Below are 25,356 nucleotides of genomic sequence, written 5' to 3'. Positions count from 1 at the left end.
GAAGCAAAATAAGTATTTTATTATAAGTTTTTCAACTTCCTGAACACCTCCAAATTTTGACGTACGAGGATTTTATCTTCAAAGGCAGCAAGTTCCGCACGATTTCCTGTGCCCCCCATTACTTTGCTAGGTTTATATAACAATTGCCACGAGAGAACATGTTACCTGTTTTAACTGGTTAACACTTCATTAACAGGAGGTATGATTTTATCATTCATGTGATCAGATAGCATGATTTTCACACAATCTAGTATGCAAAATATAGCACTCTTTATGAAAAATCGCACATTTAAGAGAAAAACTACCAGTTAAGAATTTGGTAGTGTGTCAGGAAAAACAGAAAATAAGCAAACATGATTAATATATAATCCTAACGAATTTGCATTTAATCTGAAATCTCGCCACTGAAACTAAAAAAATTCACAGCTCAAGCACTCCAAATGCCAATGTCACAATTGTGAACGTCATGAATACTTGCCACGAGACAAACAGAACGTGCAAGGCCCCTTACCTGAGGGACACAGCACCTGGCCTTCAGCACGCCTTCACTCTCGGCAAACAGCAGCACGGGCGTGAGCGGAGCCATTCTGGTCGCCTTCTGCAGAGGGACAGTGTCCTTGGCGGACGAACAGCGCAAGAAGTGGACCACAAACTTCCCATGCTGTTGCTGCACCGATCGCAACACTGCCTGCATTTCCTCCTTCATGGTGTCTCTGCAAGAAATAACTACTATCTAAGAGCAGAACTGGTATAAAATGCTGTGTGGTAGTATGGTAGAGGTTCTTTTTGATTATTACTCTGGAGTGTTAATAGAATAATCATTAAGGAGAAGATATGGTTTTATTTTTAAACTGATTTAAAAAAAAAAAAAAACACGAGATTTCGGTGTTACTGTTTTAATTTTTTTTATGAATTTGTTTCATTCACAACTACAGCATATTATTAAACAAATATTAATAAATTTAATAATTTTGACTAATATATATTGTACTTTTACAAAATAATGATTTTTATTAAAGATGTTTAGTTATTTCAAACAATAAAAATAAATTGGCAAGTATTTGAATGTTTGAAAAACTTAAAAGTCATAATGTAAAACTGAGTAACTAATAACAATTGCAAAATGAAAAAAAACTAAACATTTTTCCAAATTCTTTTAGCATTGTACATACATTTTGGTACAAATTTACCAGTAAATAAATTACATTTATAGTGTTTATTGTTTCAAAAGATTAGGTTTTGGTGATATAAGTTAATTTTTGTTATAAATGCTGATTAATTTAATGACTTTAGTTACATTTCAGTGTTTCATGGTGCTTTGGTGTTATATGGTGTATCAAAAAGCTTTGCTATGTTATATTGGTTTTATATCAATTTATCATAAAATCTTGTCCTTATTCAGTACTGTAATGCAGACTGATAAATACAGACAGAACCAGGTTTGGTGTAAACATTCACAGCGAAAGTTCTGTAACCCGGCACCAATCGAGCTGCTCAAGTTCAGATTTTTTTAGGTCCCAATACTGTGCCCCTGTCATACATATTTAGTTTGCTCAGAGTTTATCGTTATTGTCGGTTTACATTTCAGTCCAGTGTTTCCTGTTTCATAGTGGATTACATTTCATGTTTTCACACTCTGTACCTGCACATATTTGTATGCACTGATGCCTGAATCTCTCGATCCACACTAGCTCTCGTCACCTGTATGCCAACCGCCCCTCGATTGCTCTCGCCCGCTACCCTTCTCAACTGGTTTCACTCTCTCCCGTCATGACCACATCCTGCCGGTACATCTGTCCATAACCGCCACAGATACACAATCCAGAAACAAGGAACAACCAAAAGATTTGTAGCTTTTCCTATGGTAGTCCACACGTGTAACACATGAGCTCTAACAAACGATAAGCAAGATTTTAATATTTATAAAATCAAATTTTACCACTGAATTGTCTCAATTACATAAATCTTGTTTGAACGTAAGAGTATTTGCTTTTCTAGAGTACAACTGACTCATTTGGAACAAATACTATTATTAGTAAAAATTTCATAACCATAACAAAAAAAATAACAAATATTACATAATAAATTTTAAAAGATAAAATGGAACTGTACACCTACTAATACTACCGTTATTGCATGTGAAATTAAAATTTCAGAACCCTGATATATGTAGTAAGTGTTTTTTACTAATGATTACTGTGGTAATCAAATTTTGTAATTAAAATGTTACTTAGTGCACGTACCTGAAAGTGGTCCGGGCAACCATCTTCAACTGTTTCAGTGATTCCTGCACCACCTCCAAACAGCGCAGGCACACTATGTATGGAAGATCATCATTTCTTGTAAACAGCTGCTGAACATCACATAGCTGTTTGTGCAGCGTTTCTATCTGTAACACGATAAAACATACTGAATTATTTTTTGTACTCGTGCTAACATTTTTGAAATTATACTTCTTTAGGAGCATTAAGGGAGGAATATAAGCATGCAACAGGAAACAAAAATTCAACAGGACAAAGTCCGGTACAACATAGCATATCTATGCAGTAAACAAAGGCAAAGAACACAAAATACCATGTTTTATCGCATGATAGTCACATACAGTATTTTATACTAAAATCAAGTTTAAAAAGTAGGGGTGCAATTTTTATGCAAAAAAATTATTTTTTGTTAGGTGAAGTTATTCATAAAAACAAAACCTATTCATGGAAAAAACATTTATTTAAAAAGTAGAGTATACAAAAGCATTCCAAACGTATCTTACCCACCATTAAAGTCTTTTAACTGGTAGTGGGCATTTTACAAATTTCTATAAAATAAAATAAAAATTTAAATGTGGCTTGTATCACTTTTTTGTACCAGCTTGTACCAATATTTTGTTGAATTATCAAGTACAGCTTAACACGCTTTATGTCGAATATGGCTCCATCTAACCTAAACGTAACCCCATAAAATTATGTCTCTAATCGTAGGTCTGTGCAGAATGAGTCCGGTGGTCTGACCTAACAAACCCCACAAAAAAATAATTTTCCAGCAGTCCCTGCAACACCACTAGGTTTATACTGTGTTTCACAATGATCAAAGCTACGAGGCAAGGCCGACCTGTTCCGGCGTTTGCTCCTCTGGCGAGATGTTCGCCACTCTGCGGGACAGGTCCCTCGCCGATCTCTCCGCTCGTTCCCCCCGGAGGCGAGCCAGGGCAGCTTCTGGGCCCGTGACGGCCCGCAAGGAGCGCACGCCGGCCCCTTCCGCGCCCACGCCCACCACGCACAGGTCCGACAAGTCGCCCGTGTTGGCGACGTGTGTGCCGCAGCACGGCTCTCTGCCCGACAGTTTCTGGCTTCAACCATGGGCGTCGCAACCGGGGGGTACACGTCCCCCCCGATAATAAAAGTCTTCAATTTCGTCCCCTCCAATAAAATATTTAGTTTTGTAGTTATATTAAAAATATGATTTCTGTGATATACCCCATATGTTGCGCATGGTGCATTTAGTCCAATCGTGGTAATGTGAGCACTTTTTAATTCGATCTTCGTGTAAAATCAAAATCAGGTCCGATACCGAATGCAGGTATGTTAACTGTGTTTTTACAAATTTGTTCTCTGAAAATATTTTTTTAGAAAAAATAAATTATATATTGCAACCAACTATAATTAGAATATTTAGGAAAGAAAAATGCCTAAAAACCACCTTTTGCACCTTCAAACTCCAAATTTTTCCAGGGTAGGACCCCCGGACCCTCTGCTTTTATTCCAGGGGATGGATATTCCTCAACAACTAAATCAATTGAAGTCCCCCCCCCCCCCCCCCCAAAAAAAATATATCCTTGCGACACCCATGTTTTAACGACCGCAGCATTACGAGTAGGGGCAAGATTATATGGTGCATTGCGATAAAACCAAAATAGCACAGAATAGCATAACACCGAAATGCAAAATAATACACCATACAGCACTGGAATGCAAATTACATCGTGGAATCAAGCAAAATAAACCAAAACTTAATTCAAATCATGAAAAAGGTAATCTTTGAATGTTTCAAAATTCATAGAACAGAAAAAAAAAATTTTTTTTACTGGGCATATCTTATTGATAGTTAATAATTATGACTATTATGAGTGCTCACAGGTACCCTCAAATAATCACCACAAAAATCTATTACAAACAGCAGCCTGGAAGGTTTACTCCAATAGTATCGATACCACACCATCAAGTACTTTTATAATCTACCTCGACGTACACAACTTCAAATAACCTGGCATTCCTGCAACAAATTTATTTTCAACTCATTCCTTTAGTGACCATTTTGTTCGAGAGAAATTCACCAATCAAATTAAAATAACATTTATTCCATAAAAAAAAATCAATAATTGCTGGACAACAGAAATGCAAAGCAGAAAACAATGCAAAATTTGAAATTAAATTTTAACCAATTTTTTTTTTTAATGTTTAGGTTTTAGGACCTGAGAAGCGCAAACCTGCCAGTCTGAAGAAATGATTAAAATTTAATGGAAATTTTAAGAAGATATTTCATACTTTAATAATCGCCTATGGCATGTGGTGAAATTCCCTACCAAAGTAGGTCAGTCAGGGAAAGCATTCTTTAACAGCAATGCAAACAACAATATTGTGAAATAAAGTTCATAAGCAGTTTCAGTTAGTGGGGTTTTTATACAATTGCTCTAGCATAAAACAGCAATGAAAATTAGTGAAAGGTCTTTAATCATACATTCTGTCATTTGACAGCAATCGAGCCCAGTGCGTTCAGAGTTTTTAAGGTGGATTTCAGCTGTGCTGCCGGCATTTTTATTTCACTCAGAATTTATCGTTACTGTCTGTTTTCACTTTTGTAAAGTATTTACAGTTTTCTAGCTGGTTAATCTTCACATTTCACAGGTACACTTGAAGAAGAAATCTGAATCACGGATGCAACGTGATATCCGAGACTATTTTTAAAACAGTAAAACCCATCCTTTTTTTTTATAGAAAAGATTATTACAACCTGTTTTAAATAACATTGTTATTGTACCATAATTTTTCTTACGTATTCCCATTAAAACTATACTGACATTCAATAATCTAGCAAAATCTCTAGTCTGGCATGACAGTGGGCCAGAACATGCTGGATTAAAAACCTTTCACTGTATGTACGAATGTCATTTATTTAAATTTTCTTAAACATTTAAAAACACTGATAAAATCAAGCCCAAGAGTTTATAACAAAAAGGGATTTTTTTTTGACGTGACTTCTAATAAATTGATGAACGTCAGCTGCACGCACGAAAAAGGATGACTCATTGTCCCGTTACGCTCATTGTACGCTTGCGCCGCATCTATCTCTCTTCCACTCGATTGGAACAACCATCGATTTGACTTTTTTGAGGCACATTAAACTTGAAACACTCCCATTCGTTTCCTACTTTTCCTATCATCATCCTATCCTTAACAGAAGAACACAGATTGGAAGAAGTTAAACAGCAAACATTTATAAAAGTTACATAGTTAAATAATCTCTTCGTCAAAGTAATAAACATATTTGAATTGATGAGTGCAAATAAAAGTAAATTTATCAATTAAATTGTAGATTTCATTTCACTCCTTCTTTGTATCCATAAAAAATAGCGATAATTCAATTAAAAATGATTCAATTTTATTCATAAAAGTATGCAATCATTTCAACGTTTTGCTATGACGTTGTACACGTTGAACTATCGTCCGTAAACCGACTTTACAGACAACCAATTTTCTTCTATTTTGCAATCACCTGGAAGTCAGCTTGCTGCTCTTTATTTCGATGAGATGTATCCCCTCCTCAGGGTAGACCTCCCCCGGCACCGAGGTGACGTCATCGAGCGCCAGAAGCTGGCCGGCGTCCACGGTGCGCCTCCGGACCGGCACGGAGGCCCTGACGACGTCCCTCGCCGTCCCCTCGATGTGCTCCACGTCTCGCGGGCCGAAGGACTCCCCGTACACGGAGAACTCCAGGGAGAGCCCGGACTCCGCGACCCGGCTCGACTTCTGGCAGGTGACCGACAGGCGCTGGCGCAAGGCGGCGTTCAGGATGTGGGTGGCAGTGTGGTTCCTCATGTTCCCGACGCGACGCGCCGCGCCGACTTCCAGCCTCGCCGCGTCTCCCACGGAGACGCAGGCTCCTGCAACGAGGTACATACCAAATTATTGACATTTACTGCACACAAACAGCTTTAACGTCTCTTTTGGAAAATGGTAACCTACATTTTACAAGTTCACTAGTACTTACAGCTATGCTGCCAGAGAAATTAGTTTTTCAACCACTGCATTGCCACTACCATCAACACTTGTGCAATAATAACAATGGCACGTGTAACATAAACTTACAGGCACAGGCTTTTTGAAATGGAGGCTCATATGGGACTGCTGTCCTAAATGACATTAAATGAGGCCCTGCAATCGAAAAGACGGTAAAGAGTGGACTCCCGGGAATTCTGTTGCATCAGCAATGTTTGCCACAATCCCCATGTGCGACCATCTAGGCTCAACTCCTCTGTTTGACATGGTACACGGCAAGTGGTCTGATAACAACACCATGGACCCAACCCTACTGGGTACCACTAAGCAAGGCTAAGGCTTATTTCGTTTTAACTAGGGATGGGACGAATCCACATTTTGGTCGAATCCGAATCCTTGTTCGAATCCTCAGTGTTTGTCATCGAATCTCGAATCCCAGTCTCACACTAAACTTCATCACATGTTATTAAAAAAAAATCACACAATGGCCTATGTATTAAAAAAAATCACATGTGTATTTATAAAATTATAAAATAAGTGCATATATAAATGATATAAAATAGAGACAAATAACCTCAAAAACCACGGACGTAAGTTTGCATCTGTCTAATTCTCTGTTAAATTAATCCTTCCTATGTTTTGAATAAAATACGTTTGTATAACAGACACCATTTAATAAAAGTTACGTTTTTTTCTGCAATGTTATATTATTGAAGGTTGGAAATGATCGAGTAGTTATGCTAATTGACAAAATGCAACATAGTTTATCTTATGTTTGTGCTATTTCCGTTACCTTTATAATATAGTTTAGGTATACAATTTTCTAGAGCTGGACGAAACTCAGTTCTCTGGTTTCGAACCGAACTGAACTGAATTGAACCATAGCAAAAAAATTTCCAACCGAGCCGAAACGAACCTCATACAGAAATAGTTTTGAATTAAAATGAACCGACCACCAGCATTTTGGTCTTTAACTGAATGGTGAGAAAAAAATGTTCTCCAGCCATATATAAAATTAAGACATTATATAGCTCAGCTTTATTAAAACATTACAAAACATTTTATAAGTAAAGGTTATGCAAAAATAATGAAGGAAAGAAAACAGTTTAGAGAAAATCATTTTGCATTCTTCCTTTTTTAGTGTACACTAACCTTCATTTAAAAATATATACCTAATATTATAAAGATGACGAACATTCAGCATAAGGCCACATAACATATTTTTGTGGTAGACATAACCTAACATTTTTAATAAGTAAAACTTTTTAATAGGACATTTAAAAAAAGTCGAATGTGAATTAAGTTACCTATCTACATTACAAAACCCGCTGACTGCAGTTGCTGTTTTCTTGGAACAATGCTGCTCGTCAGAAGAAACTTTAGCCTTTTTTTTTTGGGTGGTTCTGGGTAATCTGGGTCGTCAATATCTTTTCTCCATTTGGAAATTTTAAACGACGTAAGCCTGCTCATCGCAAATCACCTCAAAAACAATAATATTGTAAACGTAACGTAATAAGTGTGGTTATAGAAATTTGCGTCGGAAAAAAAAACACGATAAATAATGATGGCTGCCGCGACTACGCTAGTCAACTTAGTACCGTACTGTAAAATTTACTGGACCAGTACTTTTAATTCACAAGATTAAATTAATATTTTCAGAACCTCACTGTTATAACCAAAAAGGCCAAAGAAAATAAATACATCCCAGTAATTTAAAATACGTAATTTACGTAGTCATTTCCTACCGCATTTGTCTTGTGTTAACTTGATCACGTTAGTTTTGCCGAAATACGATAGTTCTCGTACATGCGCTTTAGTTTAACGTATGGGATACTCAATCTTTGGTGATTTTACAACACTTCTCGTACACGCACTGTAGTTAAAGGTATAATATACAAGACCTTTGGCATTTGTACGATAGTTTATATTACGTAGTACGAGAAATGCATACAAATTTCTCTAAAGTAAACAAAAAACAAAGCGCGCCTATATGAAAAAATGCTATGCGAGTTATGCGACGATTAATAATTTTTATTTTGTATGCGCTTGAAACTTTTGAGGCGACGATTATGCGATAAAAGTCGTAATATTACAAGTAATGGAATTTTGTTGTTTTGTTTTGTGAATGGTCTCAAATGGGGTTTAGAAAATTAGAAAAACGTAATTTTTTTTAAACGAACGTTCGGTTTTTCGAATATATTTTAAGAGGTTTCGAACCGAACCGAACGTAAGGGTTCGGTTCGGTTCGAAATTTTCGAACTTCGCCCAGCACTACAATTTTCAATTACTACCTAAAACTCTTGAAAACCCACCTCGAATCCTACCTCGAATCCCACCTCGGATCCTACGAATCCTCGAATCCATAGGATTCGGTATATTCGACGAATCAAAGATTCGAAAATCCCATCCCTAGTTTTAACTATTTAAGCCGCCCCTTACAAGGCACTGTATATTCCCATTTCACATACTCATCTTTACGCACATATAATTCAGTGATCTTTTTGTTTGTGTTCACCATAACTTTCGGATAGTGTATTACAACAATCACTATTTTTTAGCATTTTGATGTCAAGTTTAGAATATACTATACATAAATGAGAGCAATAATATTATTTAAAAATTTCAAAAACAAGAGAAAGCTACCAAATCAATAAAGTGAAAATAAGTCACCTACAAAACATAAAATCCTAACCAACATCCCTGAATGCTGAAATACATACTATTCCCACTCAAGGTCACTTTACGTATTTGGTAGGGCTAATTTTATTTTAGTATGAAAAACTCACTGAAGGTCTGTACATACTACATTTATTTTGCATTAAGATTCCTGATGTTTCTATCAACTTGTATACCTACTGTACACCTTCAGGTAAGTACATAAATATACGTATGATCACATTGGATACAGTGCCAGTACTTACCAGGCATTCCAGTAAATATCCCACTGTGAAACACGTATCCTTGAACATTCGTTACACTTCTCACATCTAGCTTGCTCCCATCCGGCATGAACATGCAGCCGACGTCGCAGGATTGGCCGCCTGCCTCGTGGTAGAAGTTCGTCCGGTCCACGACGACCGAGCACTCCGTCGCCCCGGCGTCGACGCGCAGGACCAACCTCCCCTCCACGGCTATGCCCCTCACTACAGTCTCCACGCAGGGGAACCGGTACTCCCCAGAGCTCGCCGCCCGCTCAAAGTCGTATTTGTGACGGTCGTCTGTCGGAGGCACGCCACGCTTCCTCAGCTCCTCTGCCGCTGCCCGATGCGCGGGTTGTTCCCGGGGGGCAACGCCCGCCCTGGAGCGCCACCTCACGTCCTCCAGGGCACTCCGGAACTCCCCCGCGTCGAACGCCAACCCTTCCGCCGCCGCGAGCCGAGCGATGGTGTCCCGGTCGAGGCCGTGGGTGTCGTACAGCTTGAACGCGAGGTCGGCCGGCAAGGCCTTCAGGGTCGGCGCGGCCGCCCGGAGCTCCCGGTAGCCCGCGACGAGGCCCGGCATCTCCACCGCGTCCAGCGACCGGAGCTGGGGCTTGGCGCCGACCAGCGTCTGCCACTCCGCCGTGGCTTCCCGGCGTATCCGCGCCAGCACATCTTCCTCGTGGTCTACAATCACCTGCACCTGTAACACGTGCGCCGTTAAGTTCCCGGCTCTCTTCTTGCCGAGGTCCGGTTTACACACATTCATTTCAACACATATTTCATTTTTTTTTGTCGTATTACACCAGCACAAATCGACCACACAGTACTGAAGGAATGGGAAAGAAAACCGTACAAAATTTCGATTTTTAAAACTTACAAATTGTTGCCATATAGCAAAAAATATTTGATACTGTGATATGCAAAAAAAAAATATTTATTTCGGGCAATTTTACACACAAGGAAAAATATTCCTCCAGTGACAGACACCGTGTACAATAACATATTCCGTACTGCGCTACATGAATTTTTCTGCCCATAAATATAACTACGTACAGGGCTCGATTTTAGCGCCTGTCCGCCTGCCCGGGACAGGCAAAATCTCGTCCGGGCAAGCAAAATGAAAAAGGCAACTGTCCGGTGGACAGGTGCAACTTGTGACGCCGAGGTTATTCGCACGCACTAATGCAGCAGAAGTGATTAATAAAATTTATGCGACCACGACCGCAAATAAAACGTCTTTGACAATATCTATAAATAAACAATAATGGCTGCTCTTTTGTGACGGACGACTCTGGCTATTGTACACCGCAGGAAAAAAAAGTAGGTTATGTACAAAACGTGCTGAATACTTCTGAATCATAATTCTTAAAAACTTACATTCACGTCATGATTCACGTAACATAGTCGTATTCGTATGCTAGAGATGCAAAACGTCTCACACCGATGATGTTTGTTTTTGTAGCCATGTTTTTAATTAATTTTGTTGCAGTGCAGCCAACAATTACGTAATTTACCGTTGTATATAATTTTTTAAATTTATTGTCTTTATAAATCGCGACTTTACTAATTCCTTGCTCTACTTTAACATAGTTTGTTAACAGAAAAGCGTTTTCGCGTGGTTAACATTTCACGGCGTACTCCAGATGCAGCTGACAGTGGCCGCAGTGACTGCGACTGCTTGAAAATCCGCCTGTCAAATGTTGCATCAAAAAATAAACATTACTTGTTTACAGAGGACACGGTAATCTTTTACAGTTTATCTTGTCACGGCGATTGTTTAAGTATTTAATTAACTGCGTTACACAATGTGGAAATTCATTACTGGTGCTTCAAAACTACCAGAAAAGAAAAACGGACGAGGACAAGTCAGAATATAATGTTAAATGGCGAAACTGTCTAAATGATGATACACTGTCTGCCCTCATGCGTGTTCAAATAGTCACCTTCTGAAAGTGAGTTTGATCCAGCACCAGCAATAAATCTCTGGTATCATAATGTTCAGAGAAAACGTCGACCCTTTCAGCTTCCTTATCGAAGATGTTCAAGAGAGAATCAGCCAAGTAATTCGTGCAGTGACTCAGACAGTGACTCGTCTGAAAATGATGATTAAATAAGGATGTTAAGTGTGTGATAAAAATAGGTGCAAAATATAGCAAAAATCCTTTTTTCTCACTTTTTCAGCGACTTTGAAATTTTTTTTATTTGGGTAAAACAGCGGACAGGCAAATTGGATGGCGGACAGGCAAATTTTCGATTACACCTGTCCGTTGGGCAGGTTAAAATATTCCTTAAAATCTAGCCCTGACTACGTACCATTTAAGTCAAACATCTTGGCGGCTAGTGCCACGTGTAAACAGTTTGTTTGGTCATCGGAAAAAGCACATGTCAATGCAGATGACACTCATGATGGCTAGGATATAAACAGACAAATAGAACAAGACTAATTGAAGATTCACTTCGAAAGTCTCCTGTGGTGATACATGCCTGCCCAAATGAATTCTCACCCACCAAGATATTTGGTGAGGACAGTTTTAAAATGTTCTATCACAGTGTCCTACGGACAGTGCAAATAATTCAAATCAACAGTACATTATCTTATAAAAAACTTTATTGTTTCCATAAAAAAAATTACTTCATATTAATAATTTCTAAAGAATGAATTAACATAACCAACCACGCATTATCAACCATGCATTACCAACCTTTGACATAAATAAGCTAGAATGATAATATTTATAATTGTTAACATTTGTAGCGCAGTGACATTTTGTCATGAAAATTTACATCATAGCAAGTGAAAAAAAGTTATGCGATACTTACATTACCTGTTTCAATCTGCTGCCTATTTCAGGGTATGCGGAGGCAAGTGATTCAGCGACGTGATTGGTGAGTTCCTTCAAAAGACCCTTCTTCACGTTGAACGCTTGCTGCGACACGAGCAAAGCTTTGCGAAGCACACGCCGCAGCTTATGACTAAAAACAAACAAGTTCATGTACTGCAAATAATTGTTTGCTTTACCTGCAAGACAAGAGACAGAAGGATTTTCACCGATTATGTGTAATTGTATTAATTTTAACAAGAATTTGAAATTTGACACAGTTTGACTTTATCATCTTATTTTACCCTTGGACATCATGAATGAGTGTTAAATGATATTGCAAACAACATTTAAACATTTATTTCACTAGACAACATAAAATTCCCCCTTCGAAGGGTTTCACAATAAGCGTTGCCTTCAACAGGATGGATAGCACATGCGTTAAAATTAATCAAATTCAATTAAAAGTGTCAATCAATTACAAGAAAAATTTTGAAATAAAAAAAGATGCATTAGTCAACACAAATGATAAATGTAAGAAAATATTTGGCACATTTAGTTGACCCAACAAAATATATTAACAATTAGGGATATTGAGAAATGTGCTTACACTACTAGGTAGTATAGAATCAGAATGCATACTCATACATGTGTAAAAACATGTTCCACACATACGTATTAGGAAATTCTAATGGTTTGAGAGCATGACAGTACTTCCAACTTAATCACACACAACAAATTGACAGTCTTAGTACATAGTACATGACTAGATGGTTTCCAGGTCTATTTTTGACACAGAGAAAAATATGCACATAAATTAGGTTACTACCCTTAACCCAAGTAATGTATGTATAAATAGTAGGCCTTCTGGTAATTAACATCCCCAAACAAGCAATCTTGTGAGAAATACATGCAGAACTGCAGTTGAGCATATATAAACAGTATACTGCAGTATAATATAACTCTGTAAGTACAATGTAGAGTATTGTGCACTCTCTAAATCATTTAATAATAGTACTACTGTCAAAACCAGACATATGATATATTGTACTACGCATCGCAGCAATGAGTACCGATAAAATGCTAAAATAAAAAAAAAGGTTGTCTGTAAAGTTGGTTTACGGACAATAATTTTACGTGATAATATCATCAGAAAACATTGATGAAAATTTGCATAAGCTTTATAATTTTCAAATATTATTTACAGTTTTTTGCAAATTTAATTTAAATAATTTGTTTAAATATAATCACGAACAATTAGTTAAAAAGCCTGCCTTAACACATGTTTGATATTATAGAAGATTTCTCGCACGGCGGTCGGCCGGTTCTTGCACGCTCGGCTCAGGCGGAACGTGACAAAATTTTTGTGCGTGCAGCCGGCGTTCGCATCGATTTATAAGACGTTATCACGTCAAAATAACTGGTACCGTGCCAACTCTGCCAATGACTAATGGACTTGACGTACTTTTGGTCCGGGAACATGCCGTCCGCAAGAGCAACTGTAACCATCCTCGAATGATCGGCAAGCACTCTGTACGACCAGTCCAGGTTCCCGTCGCCGCCGTCGCCAAGAAACGCTCCCCTGTACGGAGTTGCACCAGTCGCCTGTGGAGCACACACAGTTGTCCGCCACACAAGAGTCACACGTGCACGGTAACTTCCCACTGGCAATACTGCAGTTGTGTCCTGCTACGCCAACTCTGCGGGCTTGTTCAATGCCAATCGCAGTTCATCCGAGCGAGCGTGACTTTGTGTGTGGGGAAAAAGTGCGGGAAGCCAGGGGGTGGAAAAAAAGGGTACCTGCACACACTTGTAGCAAAGTATTTACGAAAAAATCAGTGCCAGCGAACATTTTGATGCCGGAAACGACAATATTATTTATTTAATTAAAATTGTGACATGCCTACCTACAGAAATATCTCTTAGATGGTAGGCACAAAACCAAAACACTAATATAATCACACACAACTACACAAAAACAAATACAAATAGGTACAAAGATGTGAATGCTAAACAATACTACACAAAAATGGACTCCACTATAACAAAACTGGACAATAAAGTATTCAACAATAAATATAACTAAACACACATTAACTGGAATATATATTGTATAGGTATAATTAAACTAAGATAGAGTATTAAGGGATAGTAGGTACTATTTTATAGTTTAATAAAGGAATTAAGCTGGCATATTTGTTGAGACTTTTAACTATACTGTATTTTGTATTATAGGTAATATCATAGGTATTGTTTAATGTGTGTAACAGTGGTTGATATCAACTATTCAAAGAGGGAAATTTAATTCCAGTGTTTTCAAGGATATAATTACATTTAATTGGATTATCAGGGCATGTTTGTAACTTTAATGAACCAGCTGTCCCTGAGAAAATATTCTACTTTCAGCATCCTCTGCCACATTCCCAACTTTAAGAATCAAAAATCAATATCTATGGGAATGAAACACTATCTCTACAGCAAGAAGCTCTATGTAGATGGCTCAGCCATTGAAAACAAGTAAACCACAGGTGGATGTAGAATAAATGAGAAGTTAAAAGTCAAGAACTTAAAAAACAAATTACAAAAAAAAAAAGTACCTTTTGAATTGCAGAGATCAACGGTTGGAACACATCCGTGTCGTAATTCGATGTTTTGCCTTGCATTACTGCAATCAACCTCTCGAAACCCATCCCTGTATCAACATGATGAGACTCCAACCGTTTTAATTGACCGTCTGCTGTCCTATAACAATCAGGTGCTAGCATTAACATATTCAGGCAGTTAAGTACAAGCTCTTGTGATGACAGCAAACAGATGAATGTGCAAACATCGAACATATTCCTAGCTCTCTCTCTCACAGACGCACAAATTTACAGAAAGAAATTTTTTTGTTATTTAAGATATTAACATTTGCAGAAGTTATAAAAAAACTGACACTATAATTATTGAAGCCATACTTGATATTTATTATGATTCACTATTTAATCTGACACAAATTTTCCTAACCTGTTCATTATATGGTTATTTTTGTGTTTCCTATTCTTGCAGCAACATGACAAATAACTGAAGACAAGATTACATAATGAATTGCAATAAAACTGGAATAACACAGAAAATCACGTGAAAACACTGCGTAACACTGAAATCAACATTATTACCCAGCGACTTACACGTACCTGTTGTACTGGATGAACACCAGGTTCCACAACTCTGTGAGGTCAGCGTGACCTTTGTTGACTTTGTCAGCGGCGTTCTTTCTCGACGGCACGTGGTCGACGTGAATCTCCGTGCAAGGCCCACACGGGCCTGTGGCAGCCATCTCCCAGAAATTATCGGCAGTCCCAAACGGCAAGACACGGTCTTCCGGTACACTTAAAGGAGGAGGAACACTAATGATTATTGGTACAGCACAAACTCTGTGCGAGAAGATGTGGTTTTACAAACTGAGATTGAATTAGCACAGTAAAAATGGTAAATAATATACCTACGTAACTGAATAAAAGTTATTGCACTGGGGACTAGAAAATGTACACAGTAATACTATGTACATAAATTAAGGTGCAACTCTATCCATGGCAAAAATAGAGAACGGAGACATTTAAGGCTCAAAATTGCTATATGCAAATTACAGTGTCCAAATTACTAAATGTTGTTTAGTCAGAAGTTTTCCTTTTAACTTATACTCTACCAATAGTTTTTTTCATTAATAGCAATACATGCATTAAGTTCAACCAATGTATGGCTTTACACAAAAAAAAAAAATTCACAACCAAGTGTCATGATGGGTGGCAGGTTGCATTTCAAAGAAGATAAAGAGTGTGTCTTCAGATGAATCCCCTCCCAAACATTCTGTTCTATATTTCAAAATTTAGTACCAACAAGTTGACAAGAAAGAACACTCACGTTGTTCTTACTTGTAGCAGCATTCAAATTATATAAAGTAGTGTTATTTACACCCTATACTCACTGGCACTTTTTATTCAAGTAGTTTTAAGAAATAACTAGGAAGTTAAGAAATATATATATATTTTAACATATGATATAAACATATTCCTGCCTAACTTTACAAGATGTGAAACAGTACTAACCCAATACTCCGCCATATATGCTTTGTTTCCAGGTCTGGTTCCAGACCCATGCTGTTGTCGCCACTGAAATACGTGACATACAGCCGGTCAGGGCTGATGCAGAATGGGCCAGTCAGCAGTTCCCATGCCATCTGGCATGCCTCCATCTGACACAAAACAAAAACTAAAGAGTTTCAAACTGTTATAAATATATGTTTTAATTAAAGCAAGATTACACACAATTAATGGAAACTAGAAAAGTCCTTACCATGCACCTACAGACTACAAAATTTGTACATGTTCTGCACAGAGACAATTAAATTTCAGTCAACTATGATTATAATTATTGATGAATAATAATTCAGGCTAGACGTCTCATCGACATCGTCATTACTAGGGACAAGATTATATGGTGAATTGCGATAAAACCAAAATAACACCGGAAAGTATGCAAGTTAATAAATAGAATTAAGTAGCATTTAACTAAAAGTTAATTCAAATCACTGAAAAATGAATCTTTCAATGTTTGAAATTCAAGGTATGTCATTTCCCGAACAAAAAAAACTGTATCAAAAAGCATTGATAAGAACAATTAATTTTGTTTAATTGTAGGTACATCTCTTAATGGATCACTTTTAAACAACACATGCTCGCTAATTTATTTTTATTGTTCTGGATGTATCAGTTTTAGACTAATTTATTACAAAATTTTATCGCAAAAAAGTTATCATATAAATTTTCTCACTACTATGGTGGACTGAGTATTACAAAACCGCTTGTATAACGGAATGGCTTGGAGGGATGGAGGAGGAAGATGTGCTTCAGAGAAAACCCAACAGCTCACGACGGTGTTGTGTGTCTACCAACAACCTCTTCATAAAACTAGTCTCTTACAAAAAAAACTCAAACAAAGCAAATACATATACTGCCCAGTTAAGCGGAGGTTTAAAACGAACATTCAAGACTTTGCATTAGAGTAAGATTTCCCAGCGATCACAACGACCAAGAACCTAATAGTACCTATCACTAATATTTAAAATAAAATAAAATAAAATATGTACACTATTTCTTTATTTTATTAACATAGACGTACTTATCAAAAATAAATGATTTCATAATCAGCATTCCAACTGCAAATTTGTAATAACTATAGTGGTAAACTGAGGAGAAACAAACAATTTTTTCAAGAATTTTTAAATTCCCGCTTATCTGGACTAGTTGAGATAGGACCAAATCCGTATCACCTAAAGTCTGGATTAAACGGAATTTGCCTTTAAATGCTCACCTTACAATTTTAAGATGAGTTAAACTATAAAAACCATTTTTTTTTTTTACAAATACAACTCTTAGGTTTAATATTTCTGTATACGTAGACTATAGACTTAAGTTTTAAACCTAAGAAATGATGAAGGATTAACAAAACATAACATCATTGTGATTAGAAGTTTTCTTTTTAATCCTGACTGGATTGAACCGGGTATCTGGACGAGAGGAGTCCCAATTAGCGGGACTACAGTGTACTCTTAGAATTTTTCCTTAGTATTAATTAACACTTGGAGCATCAGCCCAACACCGCTCCAGCTTAATTATTTGATAAAGCATTTGCATCACAGTGCTTGAATCAAAGGCCCTACAAGTTTTAAATAAAAGAAAAAAGACCAAATTCTTTGTTAAAAAATGTTGTAGAAAAGTATTTTTTATATTTTTTCTAATGTCTTGTAATCAATATAGGGCATGTATACTAGGTATTTTTGTTACAAATTACAAAACTTAGGTTTTTTATCATATTAAACTGTAAGTCTGATTATTTAAGGATTTTGTTTCTCATATTACCCGGATTATCCGGAATTTTGATTGTCTGCATGGGCTTTGGTCCAGTTAGACCGGACAGATGAGGTTTTACTGCACGTGCATAAAAAAGCTGAAGAATCACAAACCTTGAAATAGTCATTGAAGGACCAGTTTCCCAACATCTCAAAAAACGTGTGATGGTAGCCATCGCTGCCAACCAGATCCAGGTCGCTGTGTTTCCCACCCACTCTGATGCATTTCTGGCTGTTTACAACTGTTGGACACGGAGGCGCTCTCTGCCCAAGAAAAACTCCTTTGAACTGAAAGCAAAAAAAAATAGACCATTTAGGAGTACTGATCCCTGCGTTAAAATTGCCTTCAGATAATGCTTTCCTTTCATTAAGGCATTTTTTTTTTTACTTTTTAATTTATATTTGACTCAAGTTTTGCAAAAACTTCATCATGAAGTAAGTGCATCATTTTCTTCAAACTTGTTCTCTCTTACGAATAAATTATATAATTTTTTTTTAAATAGGTTTCTAAAAATGCAAAATACTGATTTTTAAATTATGATGCAAATACACTTATTTTCAAGTTGCGCTTCAACAACTTTCAACACTAAATTGAAATGAGTTATGTACGTATCAAAATGGTAGTAAAATATTTACATCGTAGCATTTTCCGACATTCAAATGACATGTATATCTTCAAAAATGATGCAGTTTGTTTGCTTGGATTACTTGTGAGAAGCTAAGATAAAATGTAACATTCAAAGACCGTACAGTGGAGCCCTCTCGCGGCAAACAGGCAAACTGCTTGGGCTCGCCCCCACCCCGCGGTGCCGGGGCGAAACACGTGGTCTGCTCGTCAGAGGGGGAAGGGGGGACGGTGGGGAGTGCACAGGACAGTGTTGCCTGAAGACCTTGCTGTGGCAGGTCAGCTCTAGCACGCGAGCGAGGACTACACTACTGAAGGCAAGAGGCAATCCTGAGCAATTACTAACATCGTGTGAGGTCATAGTTCGCAAGGGGCAACATGAAGATAACGCAAGATACTATAGAAAATTCAAACATGTAAGTTATCCCAAAAAAAATATATATATATTAACATCAACTTTTCAGTGCAATTGTTACCTTAAATTAACAACAAAAAAAATTTACATAACAAGATAACTTATTTATTCCCACCCAAACAATGTTATCAGAGTTTACATTTGCTTGTACCTGTTTTATAAATTATTACTGTAAAGATATTTAAGCTAAACATTGTTGTTTGAAACATATCATGATACATCGTAGTCACAATAAGGTTTGCAGGCTTCCAATGCCATAGTCTGAAGTTGCTGGGTTTTAGCTGCATCCAAGGCCAAGATTTCATCAACTTTTCGGTCGACCTTTCAGACACCATCTTCAGGGTAGCAGTTACTTCATTTTAATCTTAAGTCTGTTCTTCAGATATTAACTATACCTGTGAGTAAATTATAGAAAATAAAATTTTCCATGCTTTGTGCCTTAGCCAAATAAAATATTGCAAGGAGGGTACGTAACATTTTTTTTTTCTGTAAAAAATTCATACTATCTCCAATGAAAATCAAACGAGAGGTAAGAAACTGAGCATGAACAACTTAAATAATCAGTTTTGTAGGGTGTTTTTACCACTTTTTTGAAATTCAACCTCCAGTGTAGTTTAGTTTTTTACAGTAATAAAACATATCTTCAAGCAAGTTATGCAGGGAGGTAAAGTTTGAGCAATAATAACTTACATTACATATATTATTTCATAACATGTTTTTTTTACCTTAACCATTTTTACATATATTTGACCGCAAATGGGGTGAAAAGGCAATCAGTATTTTAAATTGTTCTGCTTAGCTGCAGCCCAGCCCAGCCACGATCCACCTTCACCAATGCTTAATTGTTAAAGAAAAGTTGTAAAACAACAATATTACTAGGCTGCAAGAGCCAAGGGGCCAACACAAAAAGGGAGGAATAAGGGGAGAAATATCCCCCGTAAAAATTCCTGTGAAATCTATATTTCCCACCAACAATTGAAAGCAAACAGCAGAAAACGAGGTCACCTCTCTCCTTCCCGAAAAAAATGAAATTCTGCACACGCGCTCCTACTATGCCATTGTATTGCCACCAAAATTTACTTAATGCAATGCCATTTAACACAGGCACGAAAACAATTCATATACGATACCACAGAGATAAAAAAATGAAACTTTACCTGGTTCATCCCGGCATTGACAAATGCAACAGTGGCGTCACAGTAAGGTACCACGGGGCTGGATCTGATGAATGTGTGACCATGTTCTCGAGCAAAGAAATCAATGAATCTGCGTCTGATTGCCTTGCAGCTTCTATCGGAGTCAGTTTTGGTGCACAAGCAACGATAGCTTTTTGCTGCTACACATTTCAGCCGAAGCATTCCGTGATGACGGAAGATTAGGGCATGTTTCATAGTCGAGCCCTGCTATTCTGGAAACAAAAGACACTAAACAGAAATTCAAATTATTATAAGCGACTAAGATTTTTTTTTCTAACAGTTCAACCCAATAATATGGAAGTTAAATATATTTTACATTTTTGTTAGTTACTGCAACTGTTAAACAGGAACAAACTTACTTTACTTATTTGAGTGGTAATTCTGAATAAAGCAAGTGTAAACAATGTGACATACGCCAGAGATGTTGGCAACACTTCATTCTGCTGTTCTCTAGCTGTAATATGGGCATAGTTTACTTTCTCACCTTAAATTTTGGGCCAGAATGATTGAGGGGCCGGCCTAGTCAGGGGTGTATTTGTGTTAGTGGGGCAGGATGATAAGTGTGACGCTCACTGGTACTTCTAGCGCGGTGTCACCTCTAAGCGCAAGGCTATGAACTGTTGCGCAGTCTTCTCGTCCTGCTCAGGGCAACTATTAAATTTGAGCGGCAACTATAAAATTATATGACAGAGAAATAAAGATAAAGGTGTAATGCCAGTCCCTAGAGTGATTTCCAGAATCTCTACTGGTAAACTTAAATGCTTTTCGTAAATAGGTCCCAATCGGATATCTAGAGCAGTTTAAAAATTGCAGGTTTACTTTTTTCTGAAGCTCTACACACCGTATGTGTTCACGGGTAGGCAGGACTCTCAAGTGGTCACATCACTCCAGGTTCAAACCCCCGCGGGGTCAAATGTCAATTTTTCGCAAGTAGTTTCCGAGCACCGGTGGGTTTTCTCAGGGTACTCCCGTCCATCGCTTCAATGCTTCATTATAATCTTATCACCCTTCATCGTCTCCCATGACCTCGATGTAAATCTCAATGAACTCAAGTTCCATTCCTTTCAAATTTGTACATTTCAGGTACATTAAAACCAGAAGTGAAACAAGAAAGGCAAAAATTTTTTTTTTTAGTGGAAGCATAAATTTCAGGCTAATTAATATGAGTCGAAGGAAGTTTTAAAGGGTCTACAAATCAGACACACATGACTAATGAGTGTAAACATAAGCAAAACGTGTGTGCACTAAAAATACTAAACTTCTATGGAACTAAGGTACGATACACTTAGTAATTTCATCCTTAATGACCAGATGCCCTCTGAGGAAAAAGAAAAAAGCTCTTAAAGTGCTCTATCTAAATGCTAGGTCCATTAAAATTATACTAACTGTATAACTGTTTAGGAACTGTAAAAATATATTTATCAAAGCAAGGATGCATGCAAATAAATGTGTATATTATAACTTTCATAACTTCAAAGGTTTATATATTTAAGCAGAGACAAAACAGGTGATGGCTGCAATGCTTTTATAAATAATTATTTGGATTACCACATTTTTACCTAAACAGAAGTATGTCATACTTCGAAACGATAGAACTAAAATCATGCAAACAGTCTCCAGTTGTACCTATTACTGCTTGTTTATTCCAACATGATTGGTCATATATTTCTATAAATCCTAGGAGGATTAACGTTATAAATGCCCAAGATAGTATAATTTTGGGTGACTTTAATATATATATATATCCTAAGAATATATATTATAAATATCGTCGCACTTAAACGATAAGTAAATAAAAACGGAAAATGTGTTTTTTTTCCTTCAAAATACTAGAGACGTCCCTGAATGTACCCTAAAAACATGGTTTCTTAATTCCAACTGGTTCGTCAAAAATAACGATTTAAAGCTTACATTACAAAGCCTGTATTTTCACACTGCCACCGCCATTCTTGTTTTGTTTACCTACGATCATGTATCTCTTTGTTTAACACACTGTAGCCAACTATGTATAATTAAAAAAAAACAAATCCTTGGATCCTGAAGGCCTGACCCTATTGGCATAATCCTGTTGGCTTGATCCTGTGGTACATGATACTTGCTGTTTTAATTCAGTACATCGGAAGAACCTGAATATATAAAAAAAATTGTCACACAATAATGAATTATAATCGTAAGTGGAATAACAAGTTTTTATTTTCAACAAGCAATCATAATTCTTTCTTATTTCCCAATTTCGAGGGAAGAAGGTTTCCGCGAAGTCGAATGCAAAACGAGGAGAACTAGATCGCAATGAGACAGGCCACGCCCTCCCTCGATCAAACCAGCAATTGTCCGAAACCAGACCAACTGGCTAGGGGCCCGGCCAGCCAACAAGCCACAGCCACATATACAGGATAATTATAAAGTCCGTGAAACATTTCATAAAATCGGTACAGTGAAATGGAAAATAATAGCGTAACAAATTATATACCGAATGAAAGAACAACTCTCAAAGTTTTTTTGAATGTAACGCCAAAAGGCTATTTTAAAAAACAACCGACAGGGGCGCTAGTGCATGTAGTTGCTGAAAATGGTTGCGAACCAGGCAGAGAAAGCCTTTTGTGTGCTTGAATACGCCCGTAGCGAATCGGTAGTGAGTGTCCAAATAGCTTTCCGTGGCAAGTTTAACAAAACACCACCAGTTTACAATAGCATAATGAAGTGGTACAAGAAATTCGAGGAAGACGGCTGTTTGTGCGACGCAAAACGGTCGGGTCGGCCAGGCGTGTCACAACAGACAGTGGATTGTGTACAGGACGTGATGGTGCGGAGTCCCAAGAAGTCAACTTATCGGGCTAGTGCAGAATTGAACATCCCTCAGCCAACAGTGTGGAAAATTCTTCGTAAGTGATTAAGAGTGAAGCCGTACAAATTGAAGCTAATGCAAGCCATCAGCCACGATGACAAATTGCTCCGACTGCAGTTCTGCATTGCCATGCAGAACCGTCTTGAAGACGATGACTTTGCAAGCAAATTAAATCTTCAGTGACGAAGCCACTTTTCATCTCTCAGGAAGAGTCAACCAACATAACACACGCATATGGGGGACAGAGAATCCACAAGCAACTCTCGAACACGTCCGAGATTCGCCAAAAGTTAACATTGATGTTGTCCCAAGTGCTCCTCCGGCTTGCTTCAGGCTTGAGTGTGCTCCAGCGACCGTGCGCAAAAGTGTAACAAATGGCCTTGGCCGAGAGGGGAACGCCCTGCAGAGGCACCACCATAACAGTAATGTGCTTTTCATAAGGGTTTTATTTATGTAATTATGTGAGTGTGTAAATATCTATTTTTTTGTGTACCTGTAGATGTGTTTACCGGGCGACTGAGTCGCGTCTCCCCGCTTGTGACCTTGTGGGCTCCACGCACTCGCACACGAAGGGAAGAGGGAGGATTCATGTGCGCGCAGCAAGGGGGGAGGCCGCTGAGACGTCGCAGAGCGTGGGTCGAGGGAGTCGCCTGAGTGGGATGAGAGAGTGCGGTCGCAAAGTTGTGAGTGAAAGTCGAACGGACACTGTCAGTCGTGTCACCGTTGTCACGTCACCGTCATTCGCGTTGTCAGTCACGTCACCGTCAGTCACGTCACCGTCGTTCGCATCAGCAGTTACGTCACAGTCTCATGTCATCGTCATTCGCGTCAATGTCAGTCACGTCACCGTCAGTCACGTCACCATCAGTCACATCACCATCGTTCACGTCGGCATTTACATCACAGTCTTTAGTGTCATCGCCATTCGCGTCAATGTCAGTCACGTCACCGTCAGTCACGTCACCATCAGTCACATCACCATCGTTCACGTCGGCATTTACATCACAGTCTTTAGTGTCATCGCCATTCGCGTCACTGTCAGTCACGTCACCGTCAGTCACGTCACCATCAGTCACGTCACTGTCGTTCGCATCGGCAGTTACGTAACAGTCTTTCGTGTCATCGTCATTCGCATCACTGTCAGTCACGTCACCATCAGTCACATAACCGTCAGTCGCGTCACTGTCGTGTCACCGCCAGTCAGGTCGCTGGTAGTGTCGTGTCGTGCTCAAAGTGCGTGGAGCCGGGCCTCGCCCTGATGGACTGTCACAGATGGGAGCCGTGACAGCCCATGTACAGTGTGTGACGTGTGCAGTAAACACAACTTAACGTCATAAACTCTTTTATTTCACCCGAGTTAGGGTAGTTCCCTTGTCACGTGGCACGTACCCTCTCTACCGGAGGAGCTGGGCAGCGACTCCGAACCACGGGAATGGCCCTAACGTCGACAACGTGTTCTGTGCCATGTCAAACAAGACAGTTTATGGCCCCTTATTCTTCGCTGAGAGAACTGTCACTGGTATCACCTACCTCGACATGCTGCAATTTTGGCTTATACCACAACTTGAAGCTGACAGCAGGGACTTCATCTTCCAACAAGATGGTGCTCCACCTCATTACCACAATGTGCCACATCGCTGGATGGGCCGTGGGGCGGCCGCTGACCATGTGCTACTCCCATGGCCAGTGGCGCAGCGTGCCATCTTGGCGCCTGGGGCGGGAGACCCATTTTGCCGCCCCCATTCTATAGGTGCTTAATTAAAATTAGTGATTTCGCAGTTTTTCTTTTAAATAAATATTAAAAAATAGTTGGTGTGCAAAATTTTAGATAAAAATGGAACATTATAGTGTGTCTGACACATGTAATGAATGAATCATAGATCAGATCTCAACCCGCTTCACCGGTGACCCGCCCCCGCGGGCTGCCGCCTAGGGCGGGACGCCCCCTCCGCCCCACCCACGCTACGCCACTGCCCATGGCCACCACGATCACCGGACTTGACACCTTGCGATTTTTTCTTGTGGCGATACAACAAGGATAGTGTTTATGTTCAACCTCTACCACAGAACCTCTACCACTGCATCGTAGCAGCTGCTCTTACCATCACTCCTGATATTCTGGGTCGGGTATGGGCAGAATTGGACTATCGATTAGATGTGTCTCATGAGATGCAAGGTGGACACATAGAACATTTAACTAGTGAAAAAAAACTTTGAGAGTTTTTCTTTCACGTGGTATATAATTTTTTACATAATTCTTAGCCATTTCACTGTACTGATTTTTTGAAATGTTTCACGTACTTTATAATTATCCTGTAGTTAAAATTACGACTCTAATAAATCATTTTTATCATTATTTGAAGCTTACTGTTCGTGATC

The 25,356-nt window shown here is 38.4% G+C and overlaps 1 protein-coding gene across 2 annotated transcripts in view; it reads right to left on the bottom strand.

Moving 5' to 3' along the window:
- Nucleotides 1–22,318, bottom strand: part of LOC134534123 (alanine--tRNA ligase, mitochondrial) — a 30,062-nt gene extending 7,744 nt beyond the window's left edge. The window contains exons 1-13 of one of the 2 annotated variants that reach the window (XM_063372211.1): nucleotides 22,044–22,318; nucleotides 20,094–20,344; nucleotides 18,011–18,184; nucleotides 16,095–16,240; nucleotides 15,183–15,377; nucleotides 14,604–14,748; nucleotides 13,472–13,611; nucleotides 12,013–12,160; nucleotides 9,188–9,887; nucleotides 5,764–6,151; nucleotides 3,103–3,322; nucleotides 2,244–2,389; nucleotides 512–713 (exon numbers count right to left, since the gene is read on the bottom strand). In XM_063372211.1, coding sequence (XP_063228281.1) covers nucleotides 512–713; nucleotides 2,244–2,389; nucleotides 3,103–3,322; nucleotides 5,764–6,151; nucleotides 9,188–9,887; nucleotides 12,013–12,160; nucleotides 13,472–13,611; nucleotides 14,604–14,748; nucleotides 15,183–15,377; nucleotides 16,095–16,240; nucleotides 18,011–18,184; nucleotides 20,094–20,327 — 2,838 coding nt within the window. In that variant the 5' untranslated portion in view covers nucleotides 20,328–20,344; nucleotides 22,044–22,318. Of the gene's footprint in view, nucleotides 1–511; nucleotides 714–2,243; nucleotides 2,390–3,102; nucleotides 3,323–5,763; nucleotides 6,152–9,187; nucleotides 9,888–12,012; nucleotides 12,161–13,471; nucleotides 13,612–14,603; nucleotides 14,749–15,182; nucleotides 15,378–16,094; nucleotides 16,241–18,010; nucleotides 18,185–20,093; nucleotides 20,361–22,043 lie in introns of both variants that reach the window. The other variant, XM_063372210.1, reaches the window with a different exon arrangement.
- Nucleotides 22,319–25,356: the final 3,038 nt, after the last annotated feature.

This window comes from Bacillus rossius, chromosome 7 (assembly GCF_032445375.1).
Source record: "Bacillus rossius redtenbacheri isolate Brsri chromosome 7, Brsri_v3, whole genome shotgun sequence".
In the NCBI taxonomy this organism is placed as follows: Eukaryota; Metazoa; Arthropoda; class Insecta; order Phasmatodea; family Bacillidae; genus Bacillus; species Bacillus rossius.
The sequence above is the reverse complement of the archived record's forward strand: the minus strand, read 5'-3'. Positions and strand labels throughout refer to the sequence as shown.